General features: G+C 41.6%; 1 protein-coding gene across 2 annotated transcripts in view; it reads right to left on the bottom strand.

Moving 5' to 3' along the window:
• Window positions 1-12700, bottom strand: part of NEK1 (NIMA related kinase 1) — a 215009-nt gene that overhangs the window by 57022 nt on the left and 145287 nt on the right. For both annotated transcript variants that reach the window (XM_032634868.1, XM_032634869.1), the window contains 4 exons: window positions 9324-9455; window positions 7405-7470; window positions 7103-7322; window positions 773-925 (listed from right to left, as the gene is read on the bottom strand). In XM_032634868.1, coding sequence (XP_032490759.1) covers window positions 773-925; window positions 7103-7322; window positions 7405-7470; window positions 9324-9455 — 571 coding nt within the window. The remainder of the gene's footprint in view (window positions 1-772; window positions 926-7102; window positions 7323-7404; window positions 7471-9323; window positions 9456-12700) is intronic.

Here is a 12700-nt window from a genome sequence, read left to right as displayed (position 1 = left end):
TAGCTAATTGTCAGCATCTGGCTAATTCCTTTTTACACAATGTGAGTAGCTTCACCTCCCAGGTTATTCTTCTGTCAGTTTTGGATATAAGTTTCATTCCAAGCTTTAAGGAGAGGCAGATAAAAAGAAAGTGAGGGTGGGAGTGAGCATAAACCCACAGAAAAGTGAAATACACACACATTCAAGCCTTGACACAACTTCCATCTTCGACTCCCTCTTGGTTTGAATCAGCTGTTAACTCCTAAAACACTTGTTTGATAACAGGAGCACTCTCCTCTTTGCGTAGTTGTAACACTGAGACCCACCACACTCATGCACCACAAGCGTGTTCCTCTTGCCTCACAACAACTCATCCCCCCAGGCCTAGGATAACGCCTGCCATACCTACGACAGTATCTTTTAGTCCTTCAGTCCACTCGACTCCTGAATTCCCATTAAACATACACCACTCATCTCAATGCACTGCTACTCCATCTTTCTTCATGTCAAACAGCATTCTGACTGCTCTATTTTTCCGGCTCCCCCTCTCCCATATACATTTCCTCTTCCTTTATTTTTAGACCCCACCCAGGTTACTTCAGATCAAAACTCAAGACTACCATTTGAGACAACTCCCCAGAAAATGCAACCATTCTCCAGCTAACTAGAAAGTTATTATAACAAAAGGTAGTCTGTTACAAACAATTCATTTAAAATAGACACAACTTTAAAAATACAATTCCATTTTTAATATTATTTCTAGTATAGAAAAACTACTAGTTTCTCTGCTTACCACTTCTAATAGTTGTATTTTCCAATAGTTCTGTCTGAAGTTGTAGTTCAGCTTCTCCAAGTACCTTTAGAACAGAATCTACAGGACTTTTTCCCCAGACTTTTCTTGGAGATCCACCAGGATCTAATTTAATAACCTCTCCCACTGTACGTTCTAGAAGAAAAAGATAAAAAAAAATATCTTAAGGCAGATTTAAGATCTTCTATCCAACTGAGTGCTTCACAGGAAAAAAAGGTTACATCACACAGAGAATATAACGATGGTGCTTAAAAATGGACCTAGAGATTATCGAACTAAGTGAAGTCAGATAGAGAAAGACAAATATCATATGATATCACTTACATGTGGAACCTAAAACAATGGTACAAATGAACTTATTTACAAAACAGAAACAGACTTACAGACTTCAAAAACAAACTTATGGTTACCAAAAGGGAAAGGTGGGGGGGAGGGATAAATCAGTAGTTTGGGAGTAACATAAACACACTACTATATATAAAATAGGTAAACAACAAGGGTCTACTGTACAGCACAGGGAACTCTACTCAATACTCTGTAAAGACCCATATAGGAAAAGAATCTTAAAAAAAGTGGATGTAAGCATATGTACAACTGATTCACTTTGCTGTACACCTGAAACTAATAGAACATTGTAAATCAACTATATTCCAATATAAAATAAAAATTAAATTAAAAAATAATAAATAGTCATCAACATAAAAAAACAAAACCAAACCCCAAAAAAGGACTTTCAGGGAATGAATAATAAATGATAGAAAAAAAAAAAAGCAACTAATACTACTAATAATAAATATATCTAAAGTTGCCTTTTAAAACACTTATGAATTAAACTCTAGTTTTAGGGAATATAAAAAGGAAAAAAACATAAATTATGTTTCTGTAAAGTTTTTATTTGAGAAAAAAAAATTTTTTTAAACCTAAGATAATTAAGAATAACTTGGGGTAGTACATAAATAGATAAAATATAAATTAATATTTTGCTTCTATAAATTTCACTGAAGAGAATAGAAAAAATAATCCTAAAATAAATGTGCATATGGATTAAAAGTAGAGAAAAGTATTTCTAAGAAAATTTGTTTTACCTTATTTATCGTACGTAGGCAACTGACACTTTCTTTTTGACAATAATAATTTGGGGTAAACCTTTTTACTAAAATTTAGCAAAGGAAAAGCCAGAAAAGGACCTACTGAAGTTTGAGTCTTTAGAACATTTGATAATAATACATGAAGCATATAGGCACCTAGCAGTAACAGACAGGATATTATTATAGAGTGTAAGTCATATAAACTTTCAAAGGTGACCAAATACATGTTGATACAAATTTTTGTGTACTAGTCCATGAAAGTAAATATCTGCAGATTAGCAGGTAATTTCAGTTTTGTTCAGGGAAAATGATTACCAATAAGGAACAATTTTTAAAAGGATAGTTAAGAAGGGTAAAGAACCCAGAACCAACCCATAACTTACAGCCACATGGTGTTGGATAAAGGTGCCAAAGCAATCTAAAGGGGGTGGGTGGGAAACGGGGTGAAGGGGGTGGGGGAAAAGTGTGGAGCCAGCACCCGGCTGTACACAGACAATACTGTGAAGAGCTCTGCTACAAGGAGGGCTTCAGAAATGGGGGGCAGTGGAACAACAGGGTCCGAATGAAGAAAAGGAGGCCGCCGTGCAAAGGGCTTGGGAAAGAGGAGAGGGGAGGAGGGCTGTGAAGTACAAAGAGCAGCTGGGCGCCAGCGGCGGGAAGGGAGCCTCACAAAGGCAGAAGGGACAGAGCGAGAGGCGGGGGGGGCACGGGGCGCCGGTGCAGGCACCGGAAGGGACGCTGGGTTCCAATGTGCACTGCGACCGAGGTCAGGCAGATACTAAAATGGGTGCGGGGATGCACTTTTATCCTCAAGGCTCTTTTCCGTAAGGTTCCACCACCCGGCGCCACCCTCATCTCTCTTCTCCTCACAGCTTAGCTTCTGGAAGAGGCTCCTTCCTCAGTTGCCATGCGCTCCTTAATCCCTGGATTCTGTTTCTGCCCCTAGCCCTGTAGCAACGCTGCTTTCATCAAGGTCACCATGCCTCTACCGACAAACTCAGTGCAGATATTCTAGCCCTTGTCTTGCTGCTGTCTCTTTTTCTTGTAAATCTATACCACACTCTCAGTTTTCCTAACTCTGATGCTGCCTCATCTGCTTATCAAAGTTCTTGCCCTGACAAACCTGTAGAAGAGTTTCCCCTGAAGCCCTTACAAGTCTGTCCTCGAGAGTCTCTTACATATGTCCGCTTTTATTATCTCTCAGTTAAGGTCTTCAGTTTTTGTCTAGATGAGTGCAACAGCCTCTAAAAACTGGTCTCAAGTACGTCCACTCCCAGTAAGATAGAACAGGGTGACCAGAGTTATGCTATTGCCTGGATAACCAAAACAACTGGACAAAATATATAAAACATCAGTCTCAAGACACTGGACAAGAAGTAAGATAAGAAGAGGTAAGAACATGGATCCTGGGAGAAGAGAAACAAACAAGACAACTCCTATGACGGCCCCTCCTGCTGCCTTGGGAGTTTCCAGCTGCAGCTCGGGGCGGGGGGACCCAGGCAGAGCCCAGCAGATTCCCTGAGTTCTGGCGACAGAGCTGGGACTGACCCTCGGGAGACTAAGGCAGAAGAAAAAGAAGTCCAGAGACTTCCAGAAGGTAGCCTTGAGTATTCAGCAGAGCAGTGAAGGGAGCAATGTGTGAAGAAACGACCTCAGGTAGGAAAAGAACCACCCGAGAGACTACAGGGAATACAGGACGTGAAACACTGCTTGTTCCCAGCAGCCAGACTGGAAAATATCATAATTCGTGGTGACTGGACACTCAGAAGGGCTTTCCCTCTGTGCTAGGAAGAATTTGCACTCGAGTTAAATGTGGCCCTGATCTCACCTAACAAATCTTAAAAACAGACATAAACGAATCAAACTGAGCCCCACTAACTTAACTGCATTCCAGAACAAAGCTCCAGAATAATTACAGAAACACAAAAAATCCTGGCACCCATCAAGGTAAAATTCACAATGTCTGGTATCCAATCAAAAATTGCCAATCATGCAAAGAAGCAGAAGAATGTGACCCACAATAAGGAGAAAAATTAACCGATGAAAATGGACTCAGAATGGAGACAGACATTAGTATTCTCACACAAGCACACTAATAAAGTTTTTATAACTGTATTCCACATGATCAAAACGTTTAGTACAGACATGGCAGATACTTAAACCCAAATCGAACTTCTAGAGATGAAACCCACAATATCTGAGATGAAAAATACACTGGATGGGATTAATACTAGATTAGGCAATGCAGAAAAAAGTAAGTGAATTTGAAACTATCCAGAACGAAAGGCACAGGAAACAACAGAATCTTAAACAATGAAAAGCACATCAGTGAACTATGAGACAACTTGATACACATGAGGGCTGCAGCCCCCAGAGGACCGGGAGGCAGCACAGGAAAACACCTGAAGAAATATTGGAAAAGACGTTTCCGATCTGATGAAAATGATAAACCACAGACCCAAGATGCTCAGTGAACCCCAAGGAAAAGAAACGTGAAGAAAACTGTGGTAAGGCACTTCACAGTCAAACTGCTCAAAACTAGTGATAGACACAAGTCTTAAAAGCAGTCAGAGAACAACAGCATGTTACGGAGAGAGGAACAAAGGTAAATCTGATTTCTTGTCGGGAGCAACGCGATTAAAAGGACAACAGAGCAACATCGTTAAAGCACTCAAAAATGACACTGCCAACCTAGAACTCTATACCCAGAGAAGACATCTTTTAAAAGTTAAGGTATACAGTTTTTAAATTTGAAAAAATTTAAATTATACCTTATAAAATAATATAATTAAATCTATATTAATTTAAAAATGAGGTATAAAATTAAGTAAAAATACTCTTCAATATACAAAAGTTGAAAGAATCTATCACCTGCATTGCAAGCAATGTTAAAAGAAGGAAGGTGATACCATGGATACATAAATCTAAACAAAGAAATTAAGAACAGCAGAAACGGTAACTACATGGATAAGTACAATAAACGCTTTTTTTCTTAGTATTTACACGTCTAAAGGATAACAGGAGTTCTGACTCCTGGGAAGGTGGAGTACTAAGCCCGCGTCAGCCGTGCCCCCACTGACACAGTTCTCAGGACCAGGACCCGCACAGGAGCAGCTGCACGGGACGCGGAGCAGCAGCCAGCAGCTGGAGGGGTGAAGAAGACAGAACCTCAAAGCGCCCCCGGCACGTGGTACACTCCATCCCCCTCCCGTTTTCCCCAGTCAGGAACCCAAGGGAGGGCACTGGGCTGCGGACAGAGGAAGCTCTAGGAGGGGCCTTCCACTCTGTCTCAAGGGCCGTGCCAGGGAACCCTGACGCCTGGAGAGAGAGAGAGGGTGAGATCTCTCGCTCTTCCCTCAGCTGCCTCCTTTCCAGCCCCCACGCGCTGCCACAGGTAATCAGAACCCAGAGCCCGTAAAGCTGGGGAGAGGACGCTTCCGTCCTGTTTGGTGGAGACGTGGTACCCAGACAGCAGGGCTGTTTCCTCCGGCTCTTGGCCACCCTGCTCCTGGCCACCCTGCTCCAAGCACAGGGCAGAGTGAGATAACCAGAGCCTCAGCTTTCTGACCAGAGGACCAGAGACAGAAAACACCGGGGAGACAGTGCAGACAAAAGAACTCCAGAAGGCAACCTCCTGAAGTTGACTGCTATTACCTGAGCTCACCTCCTGTGCACACGTGGATCTGATCCTGTGTTGTGTATCAAAGACTGAAAACTGAGCCAGCAGACCGAGGAACACCTAGGTCCCAGACCAGTCACCACGTGGTACACAGCCGGACAAGTCAAAGCAGCACTGCCAGGCTCTGAAAAAGGAGCCGATACTGAAAGCACAGGCCACAGAAGGCAGATGGGAACTCAGGACCTGACTCTAACTGGGCCGACTGCAAAACTCTCAATGTTCTCCATCAGATGTAAACAAGACCCAGAGCCTTGTGAGAGCATATTCACAGTGTCTAGGGTATAAGTCAAAATTACTCAGCATAAGAAGAACCAGGAAAATCCTAACTCTCTCGGGAGGCGGCTGCTAGCAGCCGACAGCAATGTAACACAGATGCGAGAGTGATCTAACAAGGATTCTAAGACAGTTGTTATAAAAACGCCCCAGGAAGCAATCATGAACACTCTAGACAGCAAAGGAGAAGAGGAAGTTGGAGAAAAGAAAGAAGATATAAAGACAATTTTATGAAATCACAGTGTCCCTAAAAAAAACCATCCCGGAAACACGGCCCGACGAGGGCCTCTGCGCAGCGGTGAGCGGTGTCGGAGTGGAGAAGCGGCAGCACAGTCCCCGCGGCCTGCGAAGCCTAAGCTATTTCCTACCTGGCCGCGGACACAGCCCTCTGCAGGCACGGTCCGCTCCAGCTGCGGCTTCTCCGTGCTCTGGGCCCGCTCACCAGAGGCTTCGGGGATTCTCACCTTCGCGTCCGCGCTAGCTGCATCGGCTCCCCAGGGTCCCAGGCTCTCCCCAGCGTCCTGGGCTCGGGGCAGCTCACGCGTCTCAGCCCTCAGCACGCCACGCCACCCAGAAACCACCTCCTGGCGACTGACCAATGCCCTGACACGCGCTCTGCTCTCAGGGAGGGGCTCCGTCTCAACCACTGTGGTGTCCTCACTGCTCAGGAGTGTGTGTGGCAGGTAGTGGGACTCAATACAGAACTGCTTGCTGTGGAGCCTGTGGACTTTTCTCCAACACAAGAAAGAATTCTACCAAAGTGGTCCATCAGAAAACTCACGTAGAACTGTACTTACTTAGCTTGGACAGACCGGCCCTTTAGAAAGTGAGCCCCCTGCGAGCCCGTATGTCTGTTGGTTCCCTGCTGCACCTCCAGCACCAGGAACAATGCGAGAAAAGGGCAGCGGCTCAGGAATCATCACTGCGCAAAGGGATCACTGCGTGAGACCCTCTCGTGTGACACCCCTGCTCAATGCCGACAGGACCTTCTGGGTCTTTGCTGAAATTCACTACTCTGATTCTCACCAAGACCTACCCCTGCTGACAGGTGACTCTAACGTGGGAGAAAGGCCTAAAGTACAGTAACACAATTTAAACGTGCGCCGCTAGTTCCCGCTCTCACACTACAGTCTATTGTGGAACACCCTTGCCATGTGAAAGCTGAATCGTCTTCTCCACGTTTCACCTATTACAGAAACCCTCCCAGCCTCTCTCAGCCCCTCTAAGCATGCCGGGCCGCACCAGGCAGGACACGAGCACGCTCATACGTACTTTCAGTCACAGAGAAGGACGTGTCCAGTGTCAATTCATCCACAGGAATCACCAGGTGGCCTCCAGCCTCCCATTTCTTGCGATCCGATTTTTCTTTTTCCTGCTCTTTGGCGTCTTCGTGAACAATTATTGCACCCATTTCAGAGTGACTCTGCTTTCCGTTTTCATCTTCTTGAGCTTTAAGATTTTGATTTAATCTACGTAGTATTTCGCGCTTACTCTGAAACAGTTAAAATGTGGTATTTTAATAGGTATACGATTAAGTAAATGATTGAGAGAGAAAATTTGAAAATTGTACCTACCGAAATAGCACTGTTAGTCTTTTGCATTTCTTCTGAGGTTTCTTGGGCATCAGTCAAACTTCTGTCCTTTAAACACAGATAGTGACAGAGTAAGAAATAATGTTATTTTAAAAGTCCACCTTAAAATTTTTGATATTTTTACTTTTTGTTTTCATTAACATTTCATGCTCCTTGTGAATCTTTTTATTCCTGTAAAATGTTAACACAGCTTTCTTCATTATCAGCAATGAGAAATAGTTACATATTATCATTTAATAGATGTAATATATACTAGAAGAGCCAATTCTCAATTATTTGTCATATTTTTGGATTGCTTGATCACATATTTAACTATATTCTCTTCCTCTTTGGCACCTGATTCTTGGTAATTTTACATTTACTGTAGAAATTTTAAAAATTAATTCATATACTCAGAGCTAGGGAAGTTTTGATGGATGAATAATTCAAGACAGGCTGTGTTATTTTGAAGCTGTCTTTATGTTTCAGGTACATATATTCTTATTAAGCCATACTACTTACTAAACATAATTGAGAACTTGCTTTTCTCCCTAAGTAAAGAGTAAAGAGTTCTGAGTCCTTGGTACCAAAGATAAAATAAATTTTGTTTTATGATTAGTATAATCAGAGTAATCTAGACGATCTAGAATTTGTAAATATATGAAAAGAAGAAATTAGTAGTTATGAAAACTGCGAAAGCAAAGGTATCTGGAAGACTCAGGGCAAGGAAAAGTGGTTCTCAAAGTTTTAAGGAAGCGATACTTAGCAAGAAGATACATAAAGAAAAACCATTTAGTTACATGGATTGCCTCAAATATTATTAAATAGTGGTCAGTTTTAAAGTAATACATGTAAAGCAGACAAAGAGCATTTTACCCAGTAAAGTGGCAGGCGTTAGCAGTCGCTACGACCAGAGAGGTGAGCAGCTACGTGGGATGTGAGACTGGGGACCAGGAAGGGCCCGCACAGGGGCATCTGAAGTTGGAGTGAACAACGCAGCACACACTCGTTACCAGAGAGAAGAGAGACTACACCTGCTTGAGCAACAGTGGCTTCCTATATCAAGTCCTTGAGGGTGACCAAGGCTGGTATTTCCCACTCAATCTTATTTTCAAGATAAACACAAAGGCTGTAAAAGACTGGTGTGCCAATAACGTCAGTGCTGTCTGCAAAAATTTTGCGAAATTCAACAAATAAAAGGCGCAGACTTCAATGACCAGGAAAGGACAGAATCAGGGTAATGTGTAATATGACTCGGACTCTTCCCTCTGCCTACGGATCTCTAGGCTGAAATTCCACACCATGAGCCCCTTTCCCTGAACCTCAGAACAGAGTTTTTCACATTTCAGAGAGATGCCCAAAACATACTTCCAAGTTTCAACTTGTTACTTGCCCACAGTTCTCTGTTTTACTATCCATATGACATGACAGAGATTCAAAAGTAGAAGGTTAAAGAAATAATTGATAAATTAAGTGCAATTATGCTGAGTCCTCTAACATTTGCTATGCCAAAAAGTTTTAAATACATGTACATGTCCTGGACACTATTCCCAGAGTTAATTAAGTACCAGAGAGACATTATTTGTTTAAAAAGTGAACCTTGGCTAATTGTGAGTGCTAGGGTATAAAAACATTTTCTGCATTGTTTTTCATACATTTCTATATGTTTTTCTGTCCAACAGTCTTTTAAAGTAAAAAAGAGAATCATTTCAATATATTCTTACCTACCAGGTGGTCTTAGGTATAAAACCTAAGACCAGTGAGGCTCCAATATTCAGAGTAAACCACACATGAAAACCTTAGGAAGTAATTTTTTCCCTAGAAAAACTTAATGGGACATTAGGAATTAATGTAATTTCATTAAATTTAATCCTTTTAATAATCTTTTGACTTTGAGGAGTTCTAGATTTTATGAAACTTACCATACCCACTTCTTTCAAAGCAGAAGTCACAGAAATAACAGGTCTCATCTGTTGCTTTGATGGAGAGCCACCTGTTTCCTGCTGTCCTGAAGGTGGAGACATATCAGAATTCTTTATCCCTTTGGCCACCAACTGTAACAAAGAATGTAGGTACATTGGGGAATTCATATTTGCATGAAGAGGTAAAATGGTGTATATAAGGTCAGTGTCTACATACTCTAACCACAAGGAGTTTTCTTCATCCCTCAAGTTTTGTTGTGCAAAAGGCAATGTACTAGGTGCTGGGGAAAGATCAGCGGACACAGAGAAGCATCTCTGGCCTCACATGTAAACCTAATCATGCGCCATGTGGTACTAAATAACTCCTTTCCATTGCATTAAAAATGTTTCACAAACAGCCTTCTAAAAGATTAAACATTAGTCCTCTTACTCTAATTTTAATCCATTATAAAATTTGGCAGAAAAAAAGATTATTTACTAATCTTATACTTCAAAAAGAAATGCTTCTGCAAATTCTACAAGTTTGGCACAATCTTAAAGTCTGAATATCAATTACCCAACATGAGAGCCCTGATTATAAAAATGTCAACATAAATAAGAAAGGAAGGGCTTCCCTGGTGGCGCAGTGGTTGAGAGTCCGCCTGCCGATGCAGGGGACGCGGGTTCGTGCCCCGGACCGGGAGGATCCCGCGTGCCGCGGAGCGGCTGGGCCCGTGGGCCATGGCCGCTGGGCCTGCGCGTCCGGAGCCTGTGCCCCGCGGCGGGAGAGGCCACAGCAGTGAGAGGCCCGCATACCGCAAAAAAAAAAAAAAAAAAAAAAAAAAAAATAAGAAAGGAAGAATTGAAAAGTACAGGTAATAAGATTTACGTCACTAAAAATACCATTTGTTATATTCATATATGTTTTTGCTTTTATCTTGACATTTAGACTCTGTAAACAATGTGAAATGATGTTCTGAACTTTCAGTAAATATAAGGAAATGGCATTTCGCAGTATGCTCACAGGAACATGGCAGCAAGTCACTCCCAACTTCTATCTCTTCTTCAAACCAGTAAACAAGAATTTCTGTTGAGTAAATACCAATATTTCAAACACAATATTTATTGAGCATCTTCTAAGCATAAGACAGTAATCCAATTCTAATATTTACTTTTCTGTACTTTCATTTTACACCAATATCTGTTTTGCTCAAAAGGAGATGGAAATAGCTAACACAGTATTGAAGGAGAAGAACTAAGTTGGAGGAATGATACTACCTGACTTCAAGACTTACTAGAAACTACAGTAATCAAGATAGTGTGATACTAATGAAAGTAGAGCAAACAAATCAACTGAACAGAACAGAGCCCAGAAATAGAGTCAACTAACATTTAACAAAGGAGCAAAGGCAATTCAGTGGAGAAAGGACAGTCTTCTTAGCAACAAGCGGTGCTGGAATAACTGGACACCCACAGGCAAACAAACAACCTTACACCCTTCACAAATCTTAACTCATAATTGATTACAGACCTACATGTAAAACTCAAAACTATAAAACTCCTAGAAGATAACATAGGAGAAAATCCAGGTGACCCTGGGTTTGGCAATGACTTTTTAGATACAACACCAAAGGCACAACCATGAAAGAGAATTAATAAGCTGGTTTCATCAATATTAAAAACTTCTGCTCTGTGAAAGACACTGTCAAAAGAATGAGAAGACAAGCCACAGACTGGGAGAACATATTTACAAACAAAATAAAAACAAAGGACTGTTAATCAAAATACACAAAAAACTCTTAAAACTCAAAAATATGAAAACCACCCAATTAAAAAATGAGCAAACAACTACTGAGCCCACATGCCACAACTACTGAAGCCCACGCACCTAGAGCCCATGCTCCACAACAAGAGAAGCCACCGCGATGAGAAGCCTGCGCACCACAACGAAGAGTAGCCCCTGCTCGCCACAACTAGAGAAAGCCCCCACGCAGCAACGAAGACCCAACACAGCCGAACATAAATAAATAAAATAAATTAAAAAAAAAAAAAAGGGCAAAAGATCTGAACAGACACCTCACCAAAGAAGATACAGAAGGCAATGAAGCCTATGAAAAGATGCTCCACATCGTATGCCATTAGGGAACTGTAAATTAAAACAAGGTAACACCACTGCACACCTACTATGGTGGCTAAAACCCACAGCAGTGACAACAACAAATGCTGCTGAACGATGTGGAGCAACAGGAACTCTCAGTCCACATGGGTGGGAACGCAAAATGGCACAGCCACTTTGGAAGACAGTTTCGTGGTTTCTTACACAATTAAATATACTCTTACTCCATACAATCACAATTGGGCTCCTTGGCATATACTCAGGATGAGTTGGAATCTTATGTCTACACAGAAACTTGCACACAGATGTTTACAGCAGTTTTATTTGTAATTGCCAAAACTTGGAAGCAACCAAGATGAATGGATTAAAAAACCAGTACATACATGGAAGAGTATTCAGTGCTAAAAAGAAATGAGGTATCTAGCCATGCAAACACAAGGAGGAACCCTAAATGCATATTCCCGAGTGAGAGAAGTCAGTCTGAAAGGCTACATCCTTTAAGTTTCTAGCCATATGACATTCTGAACAAGGCAAAACTACAGAGACAGTAAAGAGATCAGTGGTCGCAGGGGCTGGTGAGGGAGTGGGGGTGGGTGGGAGGGATGAGCAGGCAGAGAGCACAGAGGGCTTGCAGGGCCTGAAGACACCATATATGATGCTATAATGATGGATACATGTCATTATACATTTCTCCAAACCACAGAAGGCACAACACTGACAATGAACCGTACCGTAAACTATGAACTTGCGGTGAGGATGTGTCCATGCAGGTCCATCCACTGTAACAAATGTACCATCTAGTGGGGGATGTTGATAATGGGGGAGGCTGTATGCATGTGGGGGACAAGGGGGTACATGAGAAATCTCTGCACTGTCCCTTCAATTCTGCGGTGAACCTAAAAATGCTCCAAAGAAAATAAAGTCCTTATTAAAAAAAGAAGAGGAAGATGGAAACATTGCTTTAATCCCACAGTTCAGCACTGTTGAAGTATACTGATATTTAATGTTATTATAAATAACTTTAAAAAAATCTAGAGCTCACAAAACTGAGTATTATCTACCTGAAAAATTATATAGAAACGTGTTAAAACTTTGATTGTCTTATTACCATAGAGTATATTCAAAAAAGTATAGATTCTGAGGAAATATAAACATACGTCAATTGGCTCTGATCAAATAGCAGCATTTTTAGGACAAGTATGTTACTTCCCTAGATGATTATTTTGAAGGAAACAAATTAATCTGGGTGTGCAAAGTCTGCCATTTTATTTAAATCAGTAAT

The sequence above is a fragment of the Phocoena sinus genome, chromosome 6, assembly GCF_008692025.1.
Source record: "Phocoena sinus isolate mPhoSin1 chromosome 6, mPhoSin1.pri, whole genome shotgun sequence".
NCBI classification, from domain to species: domain Eukaryota; kingdom Metazoa; phylum Chordata; class Mammalia; order Artiodactyla; family Phocoenidae; genus Phocoena; species Phocoena sinus.
This window is presented reverse-complemented; position numbering and strand designations above follow the sequence as displayed.